This window comes from Crocodylus siamensis, chromosome 5, assembly GCF_052110815.1.
Source record: "Crocodylus siamensis isolate JL-2025a chromosome 5, ASM5211081v1, whole genome shotgun sequence".
Lineage (NCBI taxonomy): Eukaryota > Metazoa > Chordata > Crocodylia > Crocodylidae > Crocodylus > Crocodylus siamensis.
This window is the reverse complement of record NC_143399.1, coordinates 21,562,867-21,589,728: the sequence shown is the minus strand read 5'-3', so window position 1 is coordinate 21,589,728 and position 26,862 is coordinate 21,562,867. Positions and strand designations below refer to the sequence as shown.

General features: G+C 41.0%; 1 protein-coding gene across 4 annotated transcripts in view; it reads right to left on the bottom strand.

The window, feature by feature from the left end:
- LOC149863589 (serine/threonine-protein kinase TNNI3K) overlaps positions 1-26,862 on the bottom strand; it is a 212,003-nt gene that overhangs the window by 122,810 nt on the left and 62,331 nt on the right. For all 4 annotated transcript variants that reach the window (XM_090046885.1, XM_090046881.1, XM_090046882.1 and 1 more), the window contains 2 exons: positions 7,600-7,698; positions 5,933-6,071 (listed from right to left, as the gene is read on the bottom strand). In XM_090046885.1, the coding sequence (XP_089903011.1) occupies positions 5,933-6,071; positions 7,600-7,698 (238 nt within the window). The remainder of the gene's footprint in view (positions 1-5,932; positions 6,072-7,599; positions 7,699-26,862) is intronic.

The following is a 26,862-nucleotide window of genomic DNA, read 5'->3' as shown; positions in this document are numbered from 1 at the left end:
TTGCTTTTTCCAATGGAGAATATACAATTTTCAAATCAATAATCTGGAATGGATCCTAATTTCCTCTTTTCTGGAATAAATTAGCTCACTGAGAATAAACCTCTTTCTTCCTGAAATGGTGAGTGAACATCTCTTCTCTTTCCCCCTTTTATTATAATTATATTGGTTCAGTGCACACATATCAAGACTTAAATATCAAGAGCTCATTGTTGAAAAAAAATACTTACAAATCTGAGTCATGCTGTTTCCCCATTTTTAATGAGTGAGTAGGAGGTATGTAATGTATTCATGACTCAGAGAGAATATGTTAAATTTATGCTGTCAGAACCTAGCAAGTAGGAGGCATGTGGGTGCAGACAGTTACAGTGCCACCAGCAGAACAGGCCTGTGATACTGTGGAAACAAAGAACACGAATGATGCTAATTTTGGCAGCACTGAGCCCAGAAGAGCGCATAGAAAACCTGAGTCCTGAGTGGAACGACTGAAGAAAAATGACACATAGTCACTGCATTCTGGGCTGTGTGATATTAAACAAGGGGCAATACTTTTCTGAATTGGGGCCAGACATTATGGGTTTGAGAATACAGCACATATACATGCAAAACTCCCATAATGAAAACTTGATCAGTTTGCAGTCAAATTAGCTGAAAGGCTTTTGCTGTCTTCCATAAGGACTAAATGAGGCCTGGACTGAGTATGGGCTGCAGGAGTTTTATATGATTTACATACGCGGTTACATGGAATCCTTTTTAGTCTTTCTCTGTAATGATCTATTGTTTTTAATTCATGAATAGCTGTGAACATTGACAGGCATTAAAAATAAAAAAGGATGCTATGATGGGAGGATACAGCTGAGCAATTTTGATAACTTTTGTTCTTTTCATAGTGTGTCTGACTCTGGCAGTAAACATCAGTTATTTCAGGGATATTTTTTTCCAGGTTTGTTTTTAATTAAGTCTCTCAAGATCAAATGGAAATTGTCTCTTTAGGCAAACTCCTGACCCCACTGAAATCACTGGGAAGTTTGCCATTGGCTTCAGTAGGTAAAGATTTCAGACTATGTGTTCTGACTGTTAGTGGCCATGGACAGGTGTTCGTTTCTAGTAGTAAGAATTTCAGAGAAGAAAAATGGCCTGGGAGCTGGAGCATACACGTGGTCTAGCCCCATAATGAACTCTCTAGGCAGGGGGCACTAGACAGCTGCTCCCTCGCCCTTAGGGGAGCACACTACTTGAAAGCCTGCCCTCCTCCCTGCCTGAGAAGAGGGCAGGCTATTAATAGGCAGCCTCTCTTTTCAAAATTGCAGTGTACACAGGCACATGGGATGATTTAAAGCTGGAGGTGTGGGGAAGTGCAGCTGGGAAGAGTCTCTCTGACCCAGTTCTTGACTCTCTGGCTTTTAAATGACCATGATGGGTAGGCTGGGTGGCACATATTCCAAATGGGCAGGTTTTGTGTCGCACATCAAAATTTTAAGTCTGCAGGGCCAGGAACACCTCCCCACCCTGTCAGCCTTTAAATCACCCTGCAGAGAAAATTTCCTTCTTCCACCCCCCAATCAGCTGATTGGCCAGAAGGGTACTAGGGACTTTCCCTGCTGGGGCCCACAGGGACAGGGCAAGCTATCAGGAAGCCAGAGCTCTCCCTCCCTCTCTTTTAAAGAGAGGGAGACAGAGCAGAGGATTGTGGGATACTGGGTGTCCATCCTCCACACCCAAGATAAGTGGAGAACTGTACAGGAAGAGAGAGATCTGTCTTGTAGGAATCAATCTCAGTTTCTTGTGGAGGAGCCAATTCTCTTCTGCAAGAAAGCACTTCAATGGCTGTCCAGCTTTTTGTGCTGGAGAAAGGATTTTTTCCTGGTACAAAAGTAATGCCTGTTTATGGCCAGTGTGTTAACAGCAGTAAGAAAAAAGTCGAGAGTTATATTAAACTAAACAATGTTACAGATTCTTTGTTGTCACTTTTTCAAAAATCACATTTGTCTAGTTCTTTCTAATTGCCTAATAAATGTAATATAAGGCTGCATCAATTTTGTGTACAGGATCCTCAGGATTAATACTTTTCCCATCATTTTTTAGTTTCTAAAATCTGCATTTTATAATTACTAATTATTTTTTCCCTGGTGTGCATGCATATGTTTGGGTGTGCGTGCATGCATGTGTATGCCTCTACTGTACAAGTATTACAAAAACAGGTGGGAAGCAGCGATGGTACATCCTCCCAATGAATTGCAAATAAACTGCAGGGTCATTATATAAATCAAGGGTCAGCGACCTATGGCCCACAGGCCAGACCTAGCCTGTGCACCTGGAGCTTTGGTGGCATTCAGCAGCAGAAAGCTGTAACAGCAGTCACTTTCCCATGCTGTTATGGGGAGAAGCAGTAATGGTGGCTGAGTCATAGCACCTGCCTACCCACCTGCCTCTGACTCAAACTGGGATAGTCCAGCCCATAGACTAAAAAGGTTGCCAACCACTGCTATAAATTATATTTATTGTGTATTTTTACTATCTCTGCTGCATTTTACTCACCCGTCCATCTCTGTTTAACTTTATCCAACATACCAAACTTGGAACAGCTTCAAACAGTCACCAGTTAATAAGGGGAAAAAATCAGAACACTGGAAACAAGTGCTTATTCTTTACTCCCTTTCCTAAAATATACAGGGGTAAGGTCCAGGACAGAGAATATTCAGATAACAGGATTAAGATCCAATATCCCACAGATTTAGAAGAGGAAGCTTTATGCATTTGGCAAGGTAAGAATCTCCTTTTCCAGTAAGACACTTACCACTTGTTTCCAAGACAGGCAAATCCCAGGACGCTATAGCAATTTCATGAAGAGCGACTTAAGTTACTGTATTTTCTCACATACAACACACCCTTTTTCCCCCAAGATCAGCCCCCCGAAACTGGGATGCATGTATTAAATGGGGAAACTGATTCTCTACCCAGTGCTGGAAGCGCATTGATTTAATTCCTAGTCTACAGTGTCACGGCTGTGGTATTACTGTTCAGCAGGGATCCAGGTTTTTCATTCCACACAGGAAAATGGGAAAAAACGTGGATTTTCCCACTTAACCAAGAAAAATGCAGATCTTTAATTTTAACAGAGAAATAAGTGGATTTTCCACATTTGCAAGGAACTCTCTGCAGGCTGGCAGAGTTCCAGCCTGCAAGGGGCTGGGGGAGTGGAAGAAGGGCGGTCAGGCAGGGGGCACCGTGTGGATGTGGGGACATACACACATATATGGCTGCTAGGCAACCTGGAAAGCAGCTTCTGCACGTAAGTCTAGTGGGGGAGAGGGGGGATTGAGGCCCCCATAGGGAGGAAGGGAGGGAGAAAGGGAGTGAGTTGGGTAGGGCTGGGGCTGGGACTGGGGCCCAGGGCCAGAATGCATGGCTGCAGGGGCCTGGCAGGGAGTGGGATGGAGCCATGGGCAGCTCATCGGAGGCTGGGGAGGGAGGGGGTTCTCGCTGTTGCTACATGCACTCTGGGGGGGGGAGGGGTGGAGCAGGGGGCATGTGCCCACCAGATTTGTGTGCAGAGCAGGGGTGGGCTGCCCACTGCAGACTCAGGCTCCTTGCCCTGCTGCCCTCCACCCAGGGCCTCTGTGGCCCACCAGGTGGAACTCGGCATGGCAGGGCAGGGCAGGGCAGGGCCAGGCAGAGAAGAAGCTCCTTGCCACTGGGAGCCCTGTGCTACCCTGGTAAGACACCCTGTGCCCACCCAGCAGCAGCAGGGATGGTGGTGGTGGTGGTGTGCAGCAGCCACCATCTCCTGCAGCCAGCATCTGGGGCTTGGGCACTGCTGAGGGGGCATAGAGCTATGGATCCAGGTCCCTGGACCCATACCTCTGGCAGGGCTGCTGGGCATGAGGGGCTCTGTGTGGGGAGTGAGTGGCACCAGCAATGCTGGGGGACTGTAGGTGGGGAGTGAGGAACCTGGACCTGTATCCTGGTGAGCAAAGGGGGCAAGGGGAGCTCTCATTTTCTATGCTAAAAAACCCAAAAGAAATACTAGGATTTATAGATACTTAGAATGTATTTTATTTTACCACTGGTAGGCTTCCAAATTGTAAATATATTAATAAAACATTATGTTCAATTGATGCCTATATATATATATATATATATATATATATAGTGGTGTTTCTTTTTAGTTGCTTATTTTGGTTTTTTTAATCAGATAATTTGTGGAGTTTTTATCAGAGATTTTGTGATTTTTAAGGAGAGAAAACCAGGATCCCGGCTGTTCAGGTAACTAAGGGGGTCAGCTGACTTAATGACTCATTGTTTGTTACTTTACAGGTGTTAACAATTATCTCCCTTTTTTAATGGTCTTGATGTTCCACTAATTAAGCTAACCTTTCTTAGACCAATTTTACTATGTGGTAGATGTTTCTGGTCTATTTTACAGCTCCTTTAGCTTTTTAGCAGAGACACTTTATCTCTTTTCAAAATGATAGATCCACCCAGGGAGACCAGCATTAAAGAACAGTTAGGAATTCAGCTTCAGTTAAAGAGGAAAGGAAAGGTGAGTCAGCTGATGATTAGGCTCTATCCCTCCTCTATGGAACCATAACTCTGAAGAAAAAAAATAATCTTCATTTTGCTTTTCAAAAACAACATGCATATTATACTCCACGGCATGTTGTAAGCTAGGAAACATGGCATTTTAGAGATATTCTAAGTGTATAAACTTACAGTTCTCCCTTTCCTGCAAGTCCTGTATAGACTTACTGGATTTCCTCCTTTCCTATTAAACTATGCTTCACCCAGGAGCTCAGGTCAGGGTATGACGAAAAAGGTCTATAAGCCACTTTGGGGCCTGCTGTGTTCTGACCCTTAAGGCTGCTCTAACTTACATCTGCCCGCAATAGTCACGTCCTAGGAGCAGTTCCAGAGCCAACAATCATTGGCACACTGCATCACTCTCCCTAGGCAATCTTTCCCCTCTGATCATGTTCTCAGCATGCAGGTTTTGAAGTGACCTGCTGCAGTCATTCTCCTGGCTCTGCACTGTACCGGGAATCCACTTAAACAGCAGATATTACCTGAATATAATGATTGGTACCATTTATATTGCTAAAGTAACTACAATAAAACTTGGCACATGGTAACTACAGAATGTGTCTTCAAAGATGAAAGGATAACTCCCCTCTAAATCAAATATTTTATTTGTGAAATCTTCAGTATTTATGTAATTTATGTTGGTATAGAAGCACATAACAATTTTATTGGCAGTAGCTTATGATGACCCCAATCCCTAATTTACACATCCTCAACTTGTAAAAAATGCAAAAAATTAATATTGATAAATATTTTGCCCTTCCTCCACTCATATATTACAAGCACGTGCGTGCACTCATACACCCCCCCCAAATTGAAATTCCAGCTCTAGTTCTCTTCAGAAACCCTGTGATATTTATTACTTAAAATTATGTACCACGTAATTTAGACTTAACTCTTTTATTAGTGGTTCATTGTAGATGTTTAATATCCTGCATTTGAATTGTTTTGATTGTTGACATAGGTCACACGGTTTGCCTCTCTTTTCTGGGTGGATGAGCATAATGCTAGAAACAGGTTGGCAGTGTCAATTATTGTGATGAATTTTGAATTTATTTTCTGCCAATAGTCTCCATCAGTCATTTACATCTCACTGTTCCTATGAATATTTCTGCCAATAAATTCACTCTATAGCTTTTTTCATGAAAAACAAACACAAACAGCATGTAAACATAGAAAAAGCAAATTTCGAAAGCAAAAAAAACATTCCCAGAGATATTTTTTTGCCATAGCTGTCCAATGCCAAAACAAAAACATGTGCAAAATACCAGAACAGAATTGCATCACAGTCAGCTGGGGACTTGACACTACATATCAAATGTAAATGTACCACTGTAATTTAAAAACCTTTCCTTACCATCTGCCTTGCTTCCCTCTTCCATCAAGAGCTTTGTAATATTAAGAAACCCTTTGGCAGAAGCTAAATGGAGTGGCCTGTCTCCAACTTCCCCAGTTGCATTCACATCGGCACCAAACTTCAGCAAGAGGCGTGTTACCTAAATATTTCATATATGTGAATTAGAAAATCCAATTTAAAAAATGTTTAAATGAAACCCAGAAGGATACTGTCTATTGTCCTTCTTAACACCTCGCAAGGGAAGCTGTGTTTTTTTACTTGAAACCAGACTATGTATACTTAAATAGTATATGGTCATGAGAAACATTATAACATCCATTTGTAAGTTGTATGTCTATAAAATATTGCATTGCGCAGTAGCAGGTTTCAGTTCATTTTCTAAAATGACATGGCTAGCAAGGGATAGGGAACAAGACACACTTATTTGTTTAACTGACCTAGTCAGCATAATAAAGTAAATGTTCTTAAAGTCCATAAATTAGATATGTCACAGACTTAGTTTCCTTTCTGAAGGTAGAGTCCCTTATCACAAAAGCACCATATTCATTTTAGCATAATTTCAGAAGACTGTGACTATTTGTTCAAAAGTGGTTCATAGCAAATAAGCAAACTAATCTCTCAGCCCAATATGTAAAGAGTGTCTTAACATTACTGCAAGATGAAGTGAACGTATGAAAAAAAAAGATCTCAGGAATGAATGCACTGTGCACATCCTTACTGCTACTGAACCATAGAAGTAAAGCATTTTCAATCATCTGTGCTTTTGGACTCTGTCCTTTGAAAGGCTTTTTCCGGGAATGACTCTCCAGTGCACTCTAAATAACACATCAATAAAATGAGAAATATACTCTACCTGCAGGTCATGCTTTGAAACCAAAAATGTCCCAGCATATGCTTCTTTCCAGAAAAAGAAAGGCATGGGGATGAATTCACACAAGGCAAAAGAGATACAAGGCCACTTCTGAGCTTTAGGGTTTGCCACAGTGCAAATGTGAGTATTTCCCTCCAAGCTACACACCCACGCTACAAAAACAACTGGAAATGAGATTACAAGGGTTTGATTTTAACTCATGTAGTGATTTTTTTTTAACTTCATTACCTTTGTGAATCAGGCAGGCAGGATTGTTGCATCTATCACATACTGGGTAAAACCATGGCTTCACTGAAGCTAATAGGAGTTTTCCTACTAATTTCATTCATCAGTTCCAAAATTCAGTTATTTTGTTACTGTAGAAAATGTATTCTCCTTTCCTTAGAAATATTTAAGCTGGTATACCTAAAGGTTAAGTGGGAGATCCATGGGACAGAATGGGTAATATGTGTCATATGAAATATATCCCCAGGTTAAAAACCTTTGATAGTTTTGAGTAAAACTCTCTCTGATGAATAACAATTAATTTCAAGAGGTCTTTTGTGGGGTATTAACTTTGGCTGGAGGTTCTCACAGTCAGTACTTAAAACATGAATAGTAAAATTCTTATGGGCTTTCAAACTGCTGAAAATGTCAGAGATTATTCAAAGGCATAACTTAAGTATGTGAAGCCCATTGAATGCTATTTTATAGTGGAATCCTCTTGAATATGGCAGACAAGTGACAATAGACCTACATATGGCTCATTGTGTGGTCGCATTGGCTTGGCTTTTTCAAATTCTGCCCATTTAGATACCTGCTCATGTCCATAGTATGCTGCAATGTGTAATGGGGTGAAGAAAACTGCATCTTGAACATTGACAAAAGCTCCATGCTGCAAGAGAATATCAACAGCCTGGAAGAAAAAGAAAGAAAAGGTTCCGATTAGAAGTTCTGGATGTTGTTACCTTATAAAATAAAATTTTGTAACATTACAGCTAGAAAAAACAAGCCATAAAGGTCGAGAACTGCAAACAACTGATAAAAGTGATTAACTTACAGTACTTTAACTGAACACTGAATGTCACTAATGCCCTATAAATAAGCCTGGAAACACATTTGCCAGTAAAAAAACGGATTTGAGAGGCAAAGAAATGACTGACCGGAGTATTTCAGAACAGCCTTTAATTTTCTTTTAACTTTTATGAACAAGCAGCAATAAACACATCACAGTTTTTACAGTAAATAAAACAAAAATGAAAGACCCCATTTAATTTAAATGCGCACAGGTAAATCCACAAGTGCAATTACCCCTGGCTGTAAAGCTTTTTTGTATTTTAGCAGACAATAGCCCTGGGACTTCAATAACTAACCCAAAGTGTTCTCTTTCAAATTTCCACTTTCCTAGTTACTCAGAAGGCCAATGTTTTAGTTGAACAGCTATCAATTATGAAACATTGACCATCTGAATAACTGTCAAAAAGGAAGTTTGAATGAAACCACTTTGGATAATTTATTGAAGCTTAAGCACTGCTATTTTGTCAAAGTACAATGGAAGTCTTTATACCTAGTAAGGGGTTTGTGCCACAGATTGCTTCTGTAATTCCACATACCACTTTCAGGATTACTCTTGTTTTTTGTATGCAGAAGATGTATTGATCATGAAAGGTGGTGGACTGCAAAATATCCATGACATGGGGAGCAGCAGGTTAAACATCCTCATGTCCATCCTGCTTTCAATGGTTACCTGAAGGGAGCTCCTCCCTGAGTGAGGGAGATTTTGGTGGCTATTTCACTTCTTCACCTCCAAGTTGAAATTGCCAATGCTGCTCTAATTAGTGCGAGCTGGGATGAATGTTTTGTGATGGGCATTTGTGGGAACCAGTAACAGAAGTGGGATCACCAGCTCATTTTACTTTGGCAACAAAGAGGCCTGTCATTTGAATCAGTGTTATTCATGAGTCTGAAGGACCTAAGGCCTGTTACATTACATTACATTAGTGTCTGGGGATTACTTCTTCAGATAATTTAAATTGAAAAATATTTTTCAGTGTGATTCATTGAGTAGTTTTTCTTCAAGCTGCCTTGCATAATACTTTTTCCCTTACTTCTAATTCTTCCTTTCTAAGATTGACAGCAGGCCTCCCCCAGGGCCATTGACCAAGGGACCAAACTTTCCAAGTCCCAAACCTATTCAAATCTCATCAACTTTGATCGGCTATGAAAGTGTTAAGTACCTCAGAGAACTGCACCCAACCACTGCAAGGACCAGATGGTCTTGAACGGAAGAAAGTCTGAATCTACAAGTCTCAGAAGGGGAGGCATGAAAAACAAGGTGGGGAGGGAACACTGGAAGTGCTGACCCTGTTTTTTCTAATTTTATTACACGTGCTGTGCAAATCAGACCAAGGGAACATTGGGAATAGCTAGCAATACTTCTGTAGGTAAGACAGTTCTTCTGCCATAAACTCAAGGTGGCAAAGAGACAGATTGGTGATAGATAACAATGCAGGGACAACTGTTCCCTTTACTGCCTCTGGCAGATCCTCTGAGATCCTTATAGAACTGGCCGGATTCATTCCTTTATGGTCTCAATCCATTGGCTTCAGTGGGACTTTATCTCTTCATCTCAGTTCAAGATCAACTCAGTGCTCAAGTTAAGAATATGGTTCTGGTACTTTATCTATGTATCAAACAAAGACGAGATATAAAAGACAAGAAATACTGCTTGTTTTTTAAATTGTTGGCAACATGTACCAAAGGATGGTGGAACACAATAGGGAGCTTCAGAACGATTAGGTGAGAAGTTAATTCATGTAGTGTAAAGGCTGATGTACTCTTTGGCTTAATGGCCTGTTTGTTTTTAAATGACTCATTTTCAACTAGACATGTACACACAAAGTCCTATTCGAAAATAAAGCTGTAACAGTGAAGAAAAGAGATATGCTTGTCCTGTTCACAGCTTCCACACAAGAGAAGTGTGAAAGTTATTTGTATCGGTTTCATTTTAATTTAGACTTGCAACTGCTAGCTTATGTTTTCAGAAGAAACAGCAGATAATAGAAAAGGCACAAAAACAGAGCTCTGATTACCTCCACACTTCATGGGGGTCTGAATCTAGCTTCAGCTCCGGTACAGAATTTTGATAAAATCTCTATCTCTGTGATTAACGTGTTGGATTTCAAACTCCAGAGCTTTGTTTTGTAGCTTCACTCTACCTCTATCAGTGACTGGGTTTCAAACTCCAGAGCTTTGTTTTGTAGCTTCACTCTACCTCTATCAGTAACTGGAATAGTGGATGAATTTAGAAATATTTTCCAGGAGATAGAAATAGCATCAGTGCCATCTGTCAGAGGCATAGCAGGGAGATGCTCAGGGCAGCAAGGGCTGCTGCCATACTAATTGCAACAGCACTATCAGGTGGCAGTTATTTTTGTGTCCCCCAGTAAAGGTGGCCCGGAGCTGCTGCCCTGGTTATCTTCCTCCCCCCACCCCCCTTCCCCTCCCCAGTTTATGCTACTGCCACCTGTTTTGTGCTCTACTGATAAAAAAAAATGTGTGAGTTATGTGACATTATCTCCACTAAACTATAAATGAGAAAGGGCAGTGGGGATGGGGATCAATGGTATTATTGGATTTACAGACAACAATCTTTTTAAGCAAGCAGAAAAACACAGAAAGTTTTTAATCACTCATAGGAGATGTAAGGAGTAGGGTTTTCTGGAGTGATCTATAAGAATAAGTTTCCAATTCAAAAAGAGCTTTAGATGGGAAGACAGTTTTAAAACCTCATACAAAGAGTAGAGAGAAGCCTTTCTTTAGGAAGCAAGGCACCATCAATGAAGGTGTGCATCTCACCAGTTCTTCACCAGTGTGTCTTCATGCAGACACCAGTTCTCACACATTTCCTTTGACATTGTGGTGGTCACTTGCTATGAAAAGCAAACCTTAGGTATTTTGCACACCCAACATCACAGGCCAGATGTAAAACCCTGATCCTCAACCTCTTAATGTCTCAGTTTTACCGTCTATTAACAAGGGGAAATAATGATGCTTACCCAGTATTATGAAGAACTTTGAAACTGCTGCATTAAGAGCATTATATAAGGAATAGCCAATGATTTATAATTAACCAAAATTGCACAAGCATATCATTCCCACAAGAATTTGTCTCTATCTGAACCACATCAAGAATTAGGCCCTTTTTAATTTTAGATTTGAGCCAGGAGAAAAAACCTAAATATTAAGATCTACGTCTTTGCAGCCTCCTATTAAAGCAAAGTCAGATTTGAGATTCCAGTTTTACCTCCATTTCTAGTTTAACTCTATCTAGCTCATAGCAACATCTTTCTTTTCATTTTTGGTACCAACTAAGAAAACTTACTGACATCAGCACATATTATTGCCTGTTTTTTTCTGCTGAAGCCCTAATTTATTAAATAAGGCTGACTCCTGGTGTGCCCTTTCCACTCTGGGGAGCAGCTATTCAGTACAACTCATTCCTTCCTGCATAACCAATTTTTAATCTACAACAAGACTTTTCCTGTTACCACACTGTATTTTCTCTTAAGGGTCTTACATAAAAGGCATTACCAACAGCTTTTTTAAATTTTTCAAGTAAATTATGTCCCCTTCAAACAGAGACTATTAATTAAGGTGCTCTTTGAAGGTTAAGAGGAGTCAACAATTGAAATACAAGACAGACTACACACAGATTTTGTCTCTTGGACAAGGGCAAAAGATAAGAATTTTCCTAACAAAATTAAATCAATGATTATTGACTTTCTAGCAGGTAAAATTAAAATGAGAAAGACATTTTCAACAATTAAGCTGTATGCACCAGCATTAGCCTCTGTATATCCCTATGTTAACATTTCTAAAGAATCTGCCATGGTTTTCAGGTCTTCATTATTAATTAAGCCATTAAAACCTAAATATGAGTACTGAGTACTGGCCTAATTCGCTCCAATTTAGCACACAGATATAATCACTCATGTCCAGTGAAGATTCTTTGCAGAAAACAGGCATGTCTTTTAACTCTTTGTTGGTTTGCAAGAATTTTAGAATTAATCATGATCAAATGGGGCAAAAATGTTTAGAGATATTTCCAAATATTTATAACAGATGCAAGATACTATTAAAGGAATTGTCTTACTAAGGAATAAGAAATGTTTTAACATATTGTTTCTCGTTAGACGTAAGAACAGAAGACAGAACTGAGTTAAGCTTTTGGTAAATCTATTACCTATTGGAATAGCAAAGATTAATAGAATTCGACTGAGGATGAAATCAATAACAAAAGATACCGGTACTGATGTCTTGAAATATACTGCTCTTCCCACAAGAATGTTTTTCTGCTTATAAAGGCAAGTAGCTAAAGGAGCAAGATTTTGGGGTGTATCTCTAGGTACTGTATGCAAAATCGTTTAAGTGCTTTTGTGAAACATTATTAGAAGACAATTGTTCTGGGCAAATACAGTGGCATTAATAGAGTAAAACTGTTTATTTTTCATGTATCTCAATTGTGTTACATTATACCAATCAGTTGGCTTCACAGTTTGGACTGCAAGGACAAGAAGAAAAGGTTAATCAAGTTAGTTCAGTGGAAGCTCCCTCACAAGGACAAAAATACAATGCAGTTGTGTTAACTGATTAGATTATAGCCATTTTGGTTACATGCCCAAGACAGAGGACCTGAGAGCAGCTTTGGGGCATGTGCCCAGGACCCTTTGAAGTTGTTCATGTTGCCAAATTATTAGGTATGAGTCAAGTCCAAGTGCATGGATGGGGTTTACTTCTCAGAGATGGCCCTCAATCAGCAGGGAGGCAACATAGAGATGTTCTACATCTTGCTGGAAGTCCATGGGACTCGGGCATCTAATGTCTACCAAAGCAATTAGCCTTAGTAGGAGTTAGGTGCTTATATACCTTTAAAGATCTGGGCCTAAGTACCTAAAAGCACCTATACGCATGTCAGACACCTACTCCAACATGTTCTAATTAGAATGCATTGGATCAGACTCAATCAAAGTCGAATGAGCTTTAGTTAAAGCACTCCTGCCACCATTCTGAACACAGGATGCTGAATACATGAGACACTGCAGGCATCTAATTAGAGCGGCTGTAATTAAAGTGCCCCCCACCCACCCCAGCACAGATGTAAAGACACTCTAAGTGATTTTAGATAATGAGAATTTGCTCTAATATCACTTATGCAGCTTCGAATATTTTAGCCCTAAGCTACAACTCAGCTTCCATCGAGGTAACAATACATCAACTCACACAGCTTTAAGGGTCTTCATGTTTCTGTATGAATATGGTATTATAATCATGTTAAACTAGCTTAACTAGGCTAATCCAATTACAAATAAAACTTCCCCCATATAGACAGACATTTGATCTTGACCTCTGATCACATTATTTTGCTGTATTTGATCAAAATTTGAGCAAGCGAGTAAAGTCTAAGTCAAAAGGTTTGCTTATGTGAGACTCCAAGGGCCCATATCCAAATGATACCAACCATATCACTGGCTACAGTTGGACAGAAGCAGAGTGTGGCAGGGCACTGTGTGTGCCTGCCACTTTAAGGCCCTGGAGCTGGCAGCCGCCAGGTGCCTAATGAGGGCAGCCATTTTAGGTTCAGGGCTGCCCATATAAACAGCCCAGTTCAGCTGTAAGGGGCCAGGCAACAACACTGTCTGACCAGAGGGCTGCTGAGTTTCATCTGGAGGTAAGGAAGGAGCTGTAGGGGATGGTAGGAGGCTCCTGGTCCTGGGTATGACCTAAAACTACACCCAGGAAATGCCAGGCCAGTGATCACCCCGGTGAAAGGTGGGTCAGGGCACCTTAACCCCTAGCATCCACCACTGGGCGGGTTACCCCTTTGTGTGGATGGCCCAGAGGGTGGACCCCTAGAGAGAGTGAGGGGCTAGAGACTCAATACTGATCAAGAGAGTACCCTCGACTGGTCCATGCTGGGGCCAGGACCAGACTGGTCAAAAGGGCCAGGGGCCCACTGCGAGGGACTCCTGAGAGCCGAGGGCCAGGGGTTCTGACTGGCCTGGAGGTTGGCCAGGGCTGGTAGCTGAAGGTCCTGGGGGGACCACACCCAAGAGAGGAAAATGGTTTCAGGGAGCTATGTAGACTGTATTAAGGTGGATGGGGCCACCTGATGAGAGGACTCTAGGTTGGGGTTCAATCAGAAGGATTCTGGGGCCCAGTGTGGGTCTGGTGATGTCAGGAATACCTAGATGCCATCTGTGAGGCTTGGACTGTGGTGTAGGGGAGGAATGGAGCTGCAGATAGTGCCCCCTGGCATTGGGGCAGAAAATTGGCAGCCTCCCACTTAATTAACACCTTTATTAATTAATTAAGATCAAGACGTGGAGGGTGAGAAAGCAGGTGGTTGGCCCAAGAACAGGTGGGTGGGCCACGTGGAGATTGGCCCTGAGCAGGGCCCCAGTTACACAGAGAATAACAGAACTGGTCTGATGTTCATTTTTTGCATATTGATTTTGGGTTATATGGATTTGTGCAGCAGTTGCTTGACATATGGATCTCAGCAGTCGTGTGACATATCAGTTTTTTTTGTGCACAACATCCTGTGGAGATGTATTATGAAGTTCTAAGACATGACAGAAATTACTTACATCTGTGATTAGTATCTTAGCTATTCAGACCATATGAGAATGAAAATGAATTATTTCTATCTGATTTTAGTCCAATGTTTTTCCATAGTCCAGCCAGGACTATGAATAGACAAAGTAGTTCAGAAAATCTATGTAACTGAACTCTCTTATTCCAGAGAAGATCCAGAGGCCAGATCATAGCAGTTGGTAGCTCACCCATGTCAAAACTTTCAATTATAGTCTACAAGAGAAGAAAGCAGATGGAAACGATGGTCTGAAAGCTTTTGAAGTTGGAACAGGGAATGATGCAAAAACCATAAAATGAAGATGATAATAATTACAAAAGGTTATTAAAAATGTTTAAGAAAAATTACTTTCTTCAGTGAAGCACAGGTTCAACTAATAAGAAACAAATCAGGCTAATTCATAACTGTACCTTACTACAGAGAAGGAGATACAATCTTTCTCCTGGACTTCCAAAGGGCTTCTTTACTCAAATCATTCTGTGGATTGGTCAATACTTACAAAATAGCTTCTGAATTACAACCTCATGAATTCTAATGCTGCCGGGCCGAGAAAATAAAATCTGGAGAAGACCTAGAACCTGGTTTATTATTGATCTCCAAAAGATATAGCCATCACATCACCAGCTACTGTTGGGCTTAGGTGAAGAACAATGTAATTTTGCATGGATACATATATGTGAAAAGGGAGCATAAAGCTTATCCTGACTCTATTAGCATTCTATGATGAGTTTTGCTCAGATGTAAATGACTACAAAACACTTCAGATAAGTCACAGGGCTCTGACGTTCCAAGACCTTAGAATTTACATGATTCGATTTTCCAGATAGCCATGGTACACACAGATGCTCAAAAAAATCCTTCAAAGCAGACCTTTCCATCTCATGGAATATCATAAAAGAAAAGCAGCCTATTGGATGATGAGGAGAGGAAGCTGAACCTATTTGAGATTGTGTGCCAGAGGAGAGAGGGAGCTTAGAGAAAAATAAGTACCTGGCACGTGTAGGCAAAACAGGGCTCCTAAATTGAAGCAGTGGGCTTTTTAAAACACCGCTTCTATTTAGGGCCCTTTAAACCCCTGTGTTGTGCACTCACCCCGCTGACGTACTTGCCTCTTTGGCGGCGGGGAGGGGAGGACCAGCTGCTGGAGAGAAGAGTGGTCCCAGGGCTGTGGGGGGGGCTGGTGCCTCCTTCTGCAGCAGCAGTGCGCCACCCCCACCCCTCCCAGGTGGCACCTGCCTGCAGGCACCTGGATGAGGCAGTCCTGGGGGGCACCGCAGCTGCAGAAGGAAGCACTGGGCCCCTGCACAGCTCAGGCAGGCAGGCTCCAGGGGGGAAAAAAAAAAAGATCAGTCTCGCTGCTTTTCTTGGGCGAAGCCTGCCTTCCCATGCTGCTGCCAGGCTGCCTGCAGGGCTTTCTGTAGAGCCGCTGAGTGGCACAGAGCCCAGTGCTTCAGTCCACGGCTGTAGGGGAAGCATATTAAAACTCCTCAGAGGAGCCATTTAAGGCGCATTACGCTGCCAAATTTCCTACATAGGCTGTAATTAATGCACAGTACGATGCCAACACGTGCAAACACCAACACCATTAAACCAGTGCAAAAGCATTTAGTCCGCTTTAAAGTGTTGTGCACACATGCTCCTTGTTTCGTCTACACACACCCTTAGAAGATAGAAGGATTGGCAGAGAAGGTAGGAAAAGAAGAGAAATAAGGACATTGGCGTAATTAGATAAAGTTCAGGTAAATGTGTGATCTTTTTAAGGCTTCTCTAATCTTTGGTGCTTCATCCATCATTAGTGATAAAAGTCACTGTAGTGCAAACTAGCAATGAGCAATACTTCATTGTAAAATAAGACTTCCAAATGAAAATGTATATACTATGTAGCAAAGATGTAATTTTGTGACAAAATCCCTTGTATTCCAACAGCTCCTGCTGCAAGGAAAGAAATCTAACTGTAGATGGGGCAAAATCAGTAGTGCTTATCTACTCTACTGGAGCCTCAGCTTAGTTCACAAACCCACATGTAATGATACCTGCAAATTCCAACTTTAATTTATAAAATGAAATAGGCAACAATATTCATATTTCAGCATGGTAATACTGGCTTGCACAGAAGTTCATATTAAGTGAATGTATTATTTATTCAGCAGTGACTTCTCTGGGCATTTAATGTTTTTAAACTATCAGGCTTAGGAATAGATCCTTTAAGCTTCAATGGCAAAGTGTATATATCGGATTTGGTTTCCAGGTTCTATTCTAATTTTTCTCTAATTTGGTGTTCTTCCTGCTGAGCACTTCAGTCAGGGACTGGGCTTTAAAACGTTCATTGATAGATAAAACAAACTAACAAACTATTTTCGGTAAGGTAGACAAGTATAACAGTAAATCAGGAACAGATTGAATATTTATGCACCAGACTGGCTCAACTGAGTTAGAACATCTAATTTACAGGAATGGCCTTCAATCTCCCAGCTTTATTGCAGGGATTAGCATCGTGGTTTGAGGTGTGTAATTGTGCCAAGGCCACAAACCAGCCCTGCAGGACAGAGAGCTAGACGTAGCTTCTCCAGGTTCTCTTTGCCTGGCTGTGATTTGTAGGCAGCATCTTTTACACAGCAATGGAAAAGTCAAGGAATATTTGAAGAGGGTAGTGTGTGTGTTTCTTTTTATTTCCTTAAGCGAATAAATAATGTTTTTTGGATTTTATTAAAACTAGGGGGATATGTCAAAAATTCTATTTTCCCTTTCTTTCTGTCTGACTTATATTTCATTGTAATTTCAGAGGGTTTTTTTTTTTTTTTACTGTTCTATGTATCCATGAATATTAATGAAATTCTGTGCAAAAGAAGCTATTTAACCTAAAAGAAGAGATTCTCAGCAGACTGACAATTTTAGAGTTATATTAAAAAAGGGGGGGGTGAGGGGAGGAGAGGAAAAGCTAGAATTTGAACTATTGTTCCAAACCAGCAGCAAAAATCAGATCATTACTACAGGAGAAAATAATCGTACTTTTCTAAACTGCACAGAACTATGGCTTCCTCATCAACTTAACAGCCTTATTCTTGTAAGATGCTAAATGTCTTTAGTTTTCATTGACTGAAGCCAGAACTTAGGACACTTTACTCAGCCCACAACAGGAAGCACTCTTATGCTTCCAGGAACAGGCCTAGAAGTTTTAAAAACTAGGTTAAGTAAATTTTTAAAAAAAATGTATTTCCTGCTAATCTCATTTTTCATTGTAATATATATATTTGGTGTTCTGGTACATCCCCTATAAGCTTTTTACTTTACAAGACTTTTCAGGTTTGTGATGCAAAACACAATACTGTATTACATAAAATTTTCCCCTCCCCTTTACCTCTTCATCTTGCAGGAAGCATTACTTTGGGAAGTACACTGCAGAATTTAAAATTGACTCTGGTAATTTTTAGGGGAAAATGTAGGTAGAAATAAAAATACAAAACAATAGAAATAAGGAAAACCACGGAGGTACCAAATGCCAAAATTCCAACATGTGAATGGTAATCTGCAAAACTCTAATCTGCTAGAACACAGAATGGTTACATCATATTAAATTAATAGAGAGACAATAAATTAGATCCTACCTTGAATCAGATGAATTGAAAAAACATAGACAAATGGATCAATGATTTCTTGTTTCTTTAAGTAATTAAAAATGCTGTATGTAAATGACCTGTCAGGGAAAACAAAGATCTACAATTCCTATATTAATTTGTCAACTTATCCAGAAAACAGAAGGTATTAGTATACTTCATTGTTCATTTGCCTCTCAAAATTATTTTGCTTTAATCAAGAGAAAGTATTAGTAAAAGTTACACTGGCAAGAAGAAGGGCATGGCGTTTCATCTGCAGTATTTTCTTGCATTAGAAACATAACACAGCCAATCAACCCAAGGGGCTTATATTTTAAGTCATAAATGTTTTATTTACATCAGACAAGGTTCTTTGGGTGAATCTGATATCTTTTATTAGACCAACTAGCTAGCTGGAGAACAATATTTAAGCAAGCTTTTGGGTTCAAAAACTCTTCGTCAGGCAAAGGAAGTTTCAGCAGTTGGTGTGTGCTCTTCCTGGATGGAATGAATAGTAAAGAAGCCAGAGGCTGGGCTGGACTGCATACAAGATGGGCCGTCAGTGAAGAGGTAGATTGAGGAGTCAATGGGTGAGAGACAGGCTGGGTGGTGGGGAGAGAAGGGGGATAAATAGTGGAGAAGTACCTTGGGAGTCGGATGTCAGGCAGGTTGTGTCATAAATCCAATGTCTATATTTAGTCCATAATTTTTAGTATCCAGGAGGTTGATGAAGTGGAGTTCATAGGCTCATCTCTGGGAAGTGTTTTTAAATTTCCTTTGAGGATCAGGACTGAGAGATTGGAGACAGAGTGCTTTCTTGTGAGAAATGTGCCCCTACAGGTACTTGAGTATTCCTGTCTTAGACAGATTTCTGGTGTGCATTCATTCTGGTGTGCAGTTGTTGTTTGATCTCACCTGAAATTGGTGTGTGTGAGGTTGAAGTGAAATTGTTATGTGTGAGGATGAAGTGTATAAGGTCAGTAATATCTTTGGGTCTGTATTCTGAGTTGTAATCTTGTTCCTGTAGATGTATAAGGCAGGCTTGGATGCTATCCTGGTTTGGGATGTTGGTAGATAGGCTGGTAACATCCATGGTGGCTAGGAGGGTGTTGCTGGGAAGGTGGTCTACGTTTTTAAGTTTCCGTAGAAAGTCTGTAGTGTCTTGGACAAAACTTGCTCTGTGGGTGGTGAGCAGTTTTAGGATTGACTCAATGAAACCTGATATTTCTTCAGTTAGGGTCCCATGTTTGGATATGATAGGTCTGCCAGGGTTCCTTTGTTTGTGGATTTTAGGGAGCATGTAAAAAGTCCCTGGGTTAGGTAGTTGGGGGATCAAGGTCTGTAGTTTTTCTTGTAGTCCTGTTAGAAATGATTTTATGGTATTGTTGAGTTTCTTAGTGAAAAGGGGAGTAGGATCTTCTTGTAGTTCTTTGTAGTAGGTGGTGTCAGACAGTTGTCTGTTGGCTTCCTTTATGCAGTCTTCACAACTTAGGATGACTATGGCTCCTCCTTTATCTGATGGTTTTATTACTGTTTGGTGGTTAGTTCTTAGAGATTCTATGGCCTTTTTCTCTGATAGAGAGAGGTTGTTATGGTGATGTATGTTGTTGAGTATTTCATTGTTCATTTTTTCCCTGATGCAGTCAGTGTAGCAGTCAAGGTTAGAGTTTCGTCCACTGTGAGATGTCCAATGTCGTTTTGTTTTGTTTTTTGGGGTCGATCTCTTCCTGAGTGTTGTCAGAGGATGAGTTGTTTTTGGGAGTGGATTCAGTTTGGTCATGGAAATGTTCCTTGAGGCAGAGGCATTGGAAGAATTCTTCTAGTTCTCTACATTGAAATATTTTATTAGAGTATTTTCCTGGGCAGAAATTTAGGCCTTTAGAAAGGACAGATTTTTCAGTTTTGGTAAGCGTGTGTGTGGAGAAAGTGATAATATTTGAGGGCTGGTTGCTGTTTTCAGTTTCATCAAGTCTGAGGTTGGAATGTTGTAAGGTGTTTGTGTTGTTCCTCTGATGGTTGTTTTGTGGCTGGGGAGCTTGTTCTTGGAGTAATTTGTTCCATTTCTTCTTTTTATGTAGGATGAATGTTGTAGAAAGTTTTTTGAAGTCTCTTTGTATCCATTGTATATTATCAGTGAAGATTTCATAGAGATTAGGGCTGGAAGGGACCTCAGAAGATCATCGAGTCCAGCCCCCGCCCAAAGGGCAGAAAGTCAGCTGGGGTTGTAGGATCTCAGCAAGATAAGCATCCAATTTACTCTTGAAGGTGTTCAATATAGGTGCTTGAACCACCTCCGCTGGCAGACTGTTCTGGACCTTGGGGACTCAGACAGTAAAGAGGAAGCCTGTCCAGCCTGAAACGGTCTTGCACTGGTTTATGACCATTCAACCTCATCATCCCTTGGGGCACTCTGGTGAACAAACGTTTCCCCAGATCCTGGTGGTCACCCCTGATAAACTTATAGGTGGCCATCAGATCACCTCTGAGCCTGCGCTTTTCCAGGCTGAAGAGCCCTATGGCTCTCAGCCTGTCATTGTAAGGTCTGTTTTCCTGACCTCTGATCATGTGTGTAACTATTCTCTGCACTCTCTCAAGCTTCTTCACATCCTTTTTGAATTGTGGAGCCCAAAACTGGACGCAGTACTCCAGCAGCGGCCTCACAAAGGCCGAGTACAAGGGGAGAATGACCTCCCAGGATTTGCTTGAGAAACATCTATGGATGCAAGCCAGCGTTTTGGTCACTTTACTAGCCACAGCATTGCATTGAAGGCTCATGTTCATCTTGTGGCCAATGATGACCCCCAAGTTTCTTTCTTCCGTAGTGCTACTCAGCATAGCGCTGCTGAGTCTATAAGGATGCTGCAGGTTTTTCCTCCCAAGGTGGAGAGCCTTGCATTTTTCGGTGTTAAACACCATCAGATTCTTGTCCGCCCATTTGCTGAGCCTGTCCAGGTCAGCCTCGATCACCCACCTGTCTTCTGGTGTGGATGGTTTTCCCCAAAGTTTGGTGTCATCGATGAACTTGGCCAGTCCGCTTGTGACTCCAATGTCTACATTGTTAATAAAGATGTTGAACAATATGGGTCCAAGGGCAGAGCCTTGGGGGACCCCACTGGTTACAGGACACCATGATGAGTGACTGCCATCAAATTACTACCCTCTGGGTCTGACCACGGAGCCAATTTCCCAGCCAGCGGATCATGGTGGACCCAAAGCCACAATTGAACAGTTTCGCCAAGAGGTGATCATGGGATACCACATAGAAGGCTTTTCTGAAGTCAAGATATATGACATCAATCTCTTCTCCTTTGTCCAGGTGGGATGATTGGATTTCTGTCTTTTAAGTTGTTGTAGTATGGGGTACTTTCTTTCCTGAGCTGGTCTCTTTTGGAGTAGACTAGGTGAAGTAGATGATTTCTAATTTTCTCTGAAGTTCTTCTGCATAGCTGTGAAACATATTTGGAGTTGTGTGTAGTAGTCAGAGGGTTGTACATGTTAAGTCCTCGGGGAACAAAGTTGTGTTTCTTGTATAGGCCTATATATGTTGTTCTTGTATAGAAAATATATGTCGTTGTTGATTTTGGCCTCTTTCTTTTTTCTGTTGTACATGTTCCATTTCAAATGGCTGAATTTGATATTTTCCATGTTACAGGGGTATAGGTTGTAGCCATATTATTTACATCAGGGCAGGCAAAATACAGCCCGCAGGCCAGATCCAGTCGCGGGGTTCTTCCATAAGCCTTGTAAGCCCTGGCTCTCACTGTCCCTCTGCAAGCAGTGCCTTCATGCAGGAGGTGCAGCTCTGGTTGCAAAGCAACCACCCCCACCCCAGCCTGGCCTGACCCATCCCAGCCCCAAGCCAGGGAGAGCTAGAGACCAGAAGCCTCTGCCTGGTAGAGGCTTTTTCTGCCAACCCTGTGGCTGCTTCCAGCCCTTCCTCCCTGCCTGCGAGAGTGGGAATTCAAGTAAGGGCCCCACCAGGCCAGGGCAAGGGCCTCCCACTGTGGGAAAGGGGTGGGAGCTCAGGGAGCCTACTCTATAGGGTTGAGCTGGGCTCGCTCCACTCACTGACACAACTTGCAGCCAGGGATTCAGGTGGGAGCTGCATGTTATGGGGCTGGGTGGAGCTGGCCCCACATCCTTCCACCATGTGCAGCTGGGGACTGGCTGGATAGGCATCTGGCCCCAGCACTCTTTCCTGCCAAGGCAGGGGGTCGGATTCGATGATCTATTGCCTTCTGACTCTAGCATCTATGAATGCAGGAGCTGAATGTTATGGGTCTGGGCAGCTCGATGGCCGGCTATGCTTGACACCCCCAGGCCTCCTCCCCCCGCAACATGCTGTGCTACACTTGGGGTAAGCCAGCCCCTTCCCAGGTGATGCCATGCATCCTGCCAGCCACAGGTGCCTGCTGATGGCAGAAGTTGAGAGGGGCCCAGTCCTACTTTTGGCAGAGCCTTGCCACCTGCGCTAGAGGCAGAGGGCTAGCTGCTGTTGGGTTGGGCAGCCCCTGAGCTGCAGTGGGGCCTGGTCCTTTCCTCCATGGTGGCAGGACTCCCTGGGGCTGCCCAGGTGGGCTGCTAGCAGGCTGCGTGCTGCCCAAGCTCCCAGGGGCCCGAGCCAACTTCTTGGGAGCTCACCAGCACAGCCTCTCCCATGAGCCCACCCAGACTTCCAGCACCTCACATACCGAGATGGAGTTGACTTATACACCAGACATATAAAAATCCTAACTTTTTTAACAGAAATATAGGGTTGACTTATACAATGTGTCGTGTCATAAAATATGGTATCTATTTTATTTGTGCAAGGGTGGGATTTGTGTTTTGAGCCATTTTTTCTGTCCCAGAGCAACATGAAGATGTTGCATTGTAAATGAATCTGGCTCTAGCAATTTAGTATAAAATTCTTTGTCTTTTCTCTCTGATAAGTGACTCTAACTTTTATACTGCCTTTCTATACATTTTGACCTATCTGTAGCTTTTACTGATTTTTAGGCATATTTTGTACTTGTGTACATGTGCCAGCCAAAGACCCAAATGATTACAAAAATCTACTGAGCTCAAGCAGCTCTTATTTCTTGGACAGATGCAGATTCTTTGCATAGGTTCCACTGTATCTGTTATCTTTGTTGACTTCCAATTGGCTGCTCAGAATTAGTCCATATGATGACAATGATGAAAGACAGCACTTACTCTGTTTGTTTCCAAAATTAAATATACTTGGACAAGAAGTTCCAAACACTAAGGCAGTCAGCAAACAGAATGGAGATAGTGAAATATATTGAAGTGCATATTGACTTATTTTCTACCCAGGAGAGTACACAAACAACAACAGACTCTCCCTACTTGAAGAAGGGTATTTGTGCCTGAAAGCTTGCAAAGAACAATTTTTCCAACTATTTACTTGGTCTAATAAACAATATCACATTTACCCAAAGAACCTTGAAGTGCAGTGAATGCTTTGAAAGTGTGTAAGAAACAATGACCTTTCTATTTTTATTTAGAAAGTATCAGCTGTCGGGAGTGACAGTGTGTTTCTTAATGCTGAAAGTCTGTGAATAAATCCTCATGTTCCTGCCTGCTTTGCAAATAGGAGCAGGTAATTCCCAGAAACAAGCTGAAAACAATTCAGGCTTATGTCAGAACTTCCTGCAGTTCTGGGTCTTTCAGATATGAGGTGAGGAAGATAGGTTTAGCCTGGTATGATAGGGACCAGCTAGGAATTGTGGATCCAGATTTGGGCATTCAGATCTTGGGCTGTGGTTCGTCTTTTTTTAGTCTTGTCTCATATCGCCAGCAGCTTGTGCAGAAGATTCTGGGAACTTGCTGTCTTTATTCTGTACTATACTTCTTGACATGTCTGTCAGTCGGTCTTTTTCTACTTCTGGCATCTTCCAAAAAGTATAATGTCAGGTCATATTTCATATCAAAATTGGTAGGATACTGTCACATCAGATAATTTTTTGCAACTGTCACACCACTTTTTATATATAGCTAAAAGATTTTTATTAAAGGTGGATCAAAGATGAATCTGCCACCTCTTTCTTATTTATTGCACTCAAAAGAGTGACGGATGCTGAAATTTACTTTGTACCAAAATAGATCATTTCCAAAGCGTAACAAATTCATAGTATGGGATGAAGACATCTGAAAATAAAGATTTTCTGGCTTTAGATATTTTCTGGCTACATAAGAATCACAATTCCATTAAAAAAACCCCACTTTAATAATATGGAGGTGGCCTACTGTGCAAGTACATAGGATATTTGAGTATTGAAGAAATATTTATTCTTTACATGGAGCTGGAGTAACAAAGTAGTATCTTTGGTTTCCACAGAAACACTGCACAACTTCTTATAAACTCTTAACAGACAACTCTAGGATCAGCATAACCCTTTGAATCTGAATATAATGTACCTACTTTGCCTGGTATGACAGTAGACTGTTCAATTCTGTGCAAACATAGGACCATCTTAGATATGTATAATCCAACTATTTAGTGTTGGGAAGTGGGAAAGCAAGAAGATCCCCATGCTCTTTGATGACAGTTCTTGTGCAGAAAATGCCTTATCCTAGAAAATGTAACTGCATAGATGTGTAGCTGCATCTACAGATTTCACAAAATGCATTTAAATATTTTTCACTTTTATTTTGTAGTTTATTTGCTTCTTGTTTTTTATTGTCAGTTGATTAGTTAGTAGGCTGACCTGGGCACAGTGCAGATAATGGCAACCTATGGATCTCAGACCTGGTTGGTAGTCAGCAGAAACTCTACCAAAATGTATAATCATAATCAGCTTTCCAATAGTGTCAAATAAGGATTATCACAGGATAATCCAGAGGTAAAGAGCTGGTACATAAATATTCTGTAATGCTAAATTACTTTAGACATAAAATCTTGTAATGAATTTAAATTGAGTTTCATTCTTAAGAAGAATAGTTAAACAAAGGGAGCAGTTTTAGAAAAACTTGCTGGGACCAACAAGACAGCAGCTTCTCCAGGGACAGCACAATAGTTTTTTATGAAGCTGTTTTGCATAGCATGTGTGTATATGATTTTGGTTTTTTAGTTTTGTTAAAACTGCTCCCTTTGTTTAATTGTTTTTCTTAAGAATGAATCTCATTTAAATTCCAGATCCTGGCTTTAGTGTTTTGAACTGAAAAGCACGCATCCTACTGGATCATAGATATGCTATGTTTGTTGTGGTCTGTGGCTTTGGCACAAGAATTCCAGTTCTTCAAAAAGAACAAAAAAGCATTCAAATTTAAACAAATTTGAACAAATAGCAAATGTTTCAGTGATGATGACTGATTTTCTTCACAAAAATTGCAGATAAATCTTCATGGCTAACTAGTACATGGCACTGCTGCTTTGAGTGTCTTCCCATTTGTAGGATTGGCACTGATGCAAGAGAGCCTTGTTCATTGGGATCACTGACCTGTCCAACCCACAATAGGGTTGAAAAGAGGAGTGCTCCCATATATCCATCAGTTCCTTTCTAGTCACTGAGGGTCTCTATACATATGCTCTGGGGTGAGTCGCTTTAATTAGAGCAGCTCTCAGAGTTTGATGAGCTTTAGTTAAAGTGCCCTGTGCCATTTTGAAATATGGGGATGCTGAAAACATGTGATGCAGAGGCTGCAGGACTGCACTAATTAGCATGCTCCAGCAGACTAGATTAATCGAGTCTGCTCAGATGCATGTTAATTAGCACACAACTGAGCAGAGGTAAATCATGTGTATAGGTACCCTGCAGGTGTAACAAATTGAACCATAGGTTTTCATCAACAGTTTCTCTTCTACTGATGCTCTTTTAAGTGCTGTTTTGTTTGTTTTAAGTTAGCAGTATTGAGAGTAAGTTAGTACAGGTTCCTAAAAAACAACAAAGAAATGGCTCCCCTCAGGCTTTGGTATCTATTGGACCACTTCCTCCTATAAGAAGCGGCTTCTCAAGCCCTGATAATTAAGTATGGCAACATGTAAAGCCAGAAGGCAGAGTAGATATACACCAATACAGACTACTTAAATAATCTTTCACCAAATAAGCATTCCCTATTAACCTCAAACATCATGAGCAATGACTCCATTGACTTCAGTGGAGTCAGGTTGTTTGTGCTGCAGTCTTTCTTCTTTGAGTATGGGAGATGAGAAAGATTTGACTCAACCTACTAATAAAAGTCACTACTTAGAGTAGGAAAGTTTTCTGATTTTAGCCGAAACAACAAAGTAATTAAGAGCTTGAGGTAGCCAGCTTTCTTCTTGTTTCACATGGGCCAGTTTTGAAGAAAAAATGCCTTGTGCATTGTTTATCTCCATAATATCAGTTAGTTAGTTAATTGATAAATCATTTAATTTGACAGTGTCACACTTTGGTTCACTTTCTTTCTCCTACCTTTGGTTCATACTGTATGGTTAACTTGTCCTCCCCATCAGTCTTCTTTGGAAGAACACAAGAAATATGTTTACCAATTGAATAGTCTGGCATAAAATCATTCATTGAGTCAGTGCCTTATGTTATCATAAATTCTGCAACAGCTGCAACCATGATATTGTTTGCAAACCATTATAAAATAAAGATGCATCTAAATAAAAATATGTAGTACATGGCTAAACTATAAAAGGATTATTATTTATTATTTATACATATATCTTGTAACCAAGCCTGCCATTTACTATATAGAATGGGGTGCCTTGGTAATTCCTTATACTTCATTTTTTCCATGTAGACTGCCAATCTCATTTTATATTGTAACCAGCTGCCAAGAGAAATAAAGGATCTGGAAAAAGAGAAATAGTATGTACTTTTTGTTTTGTATTGTATGTATTTGT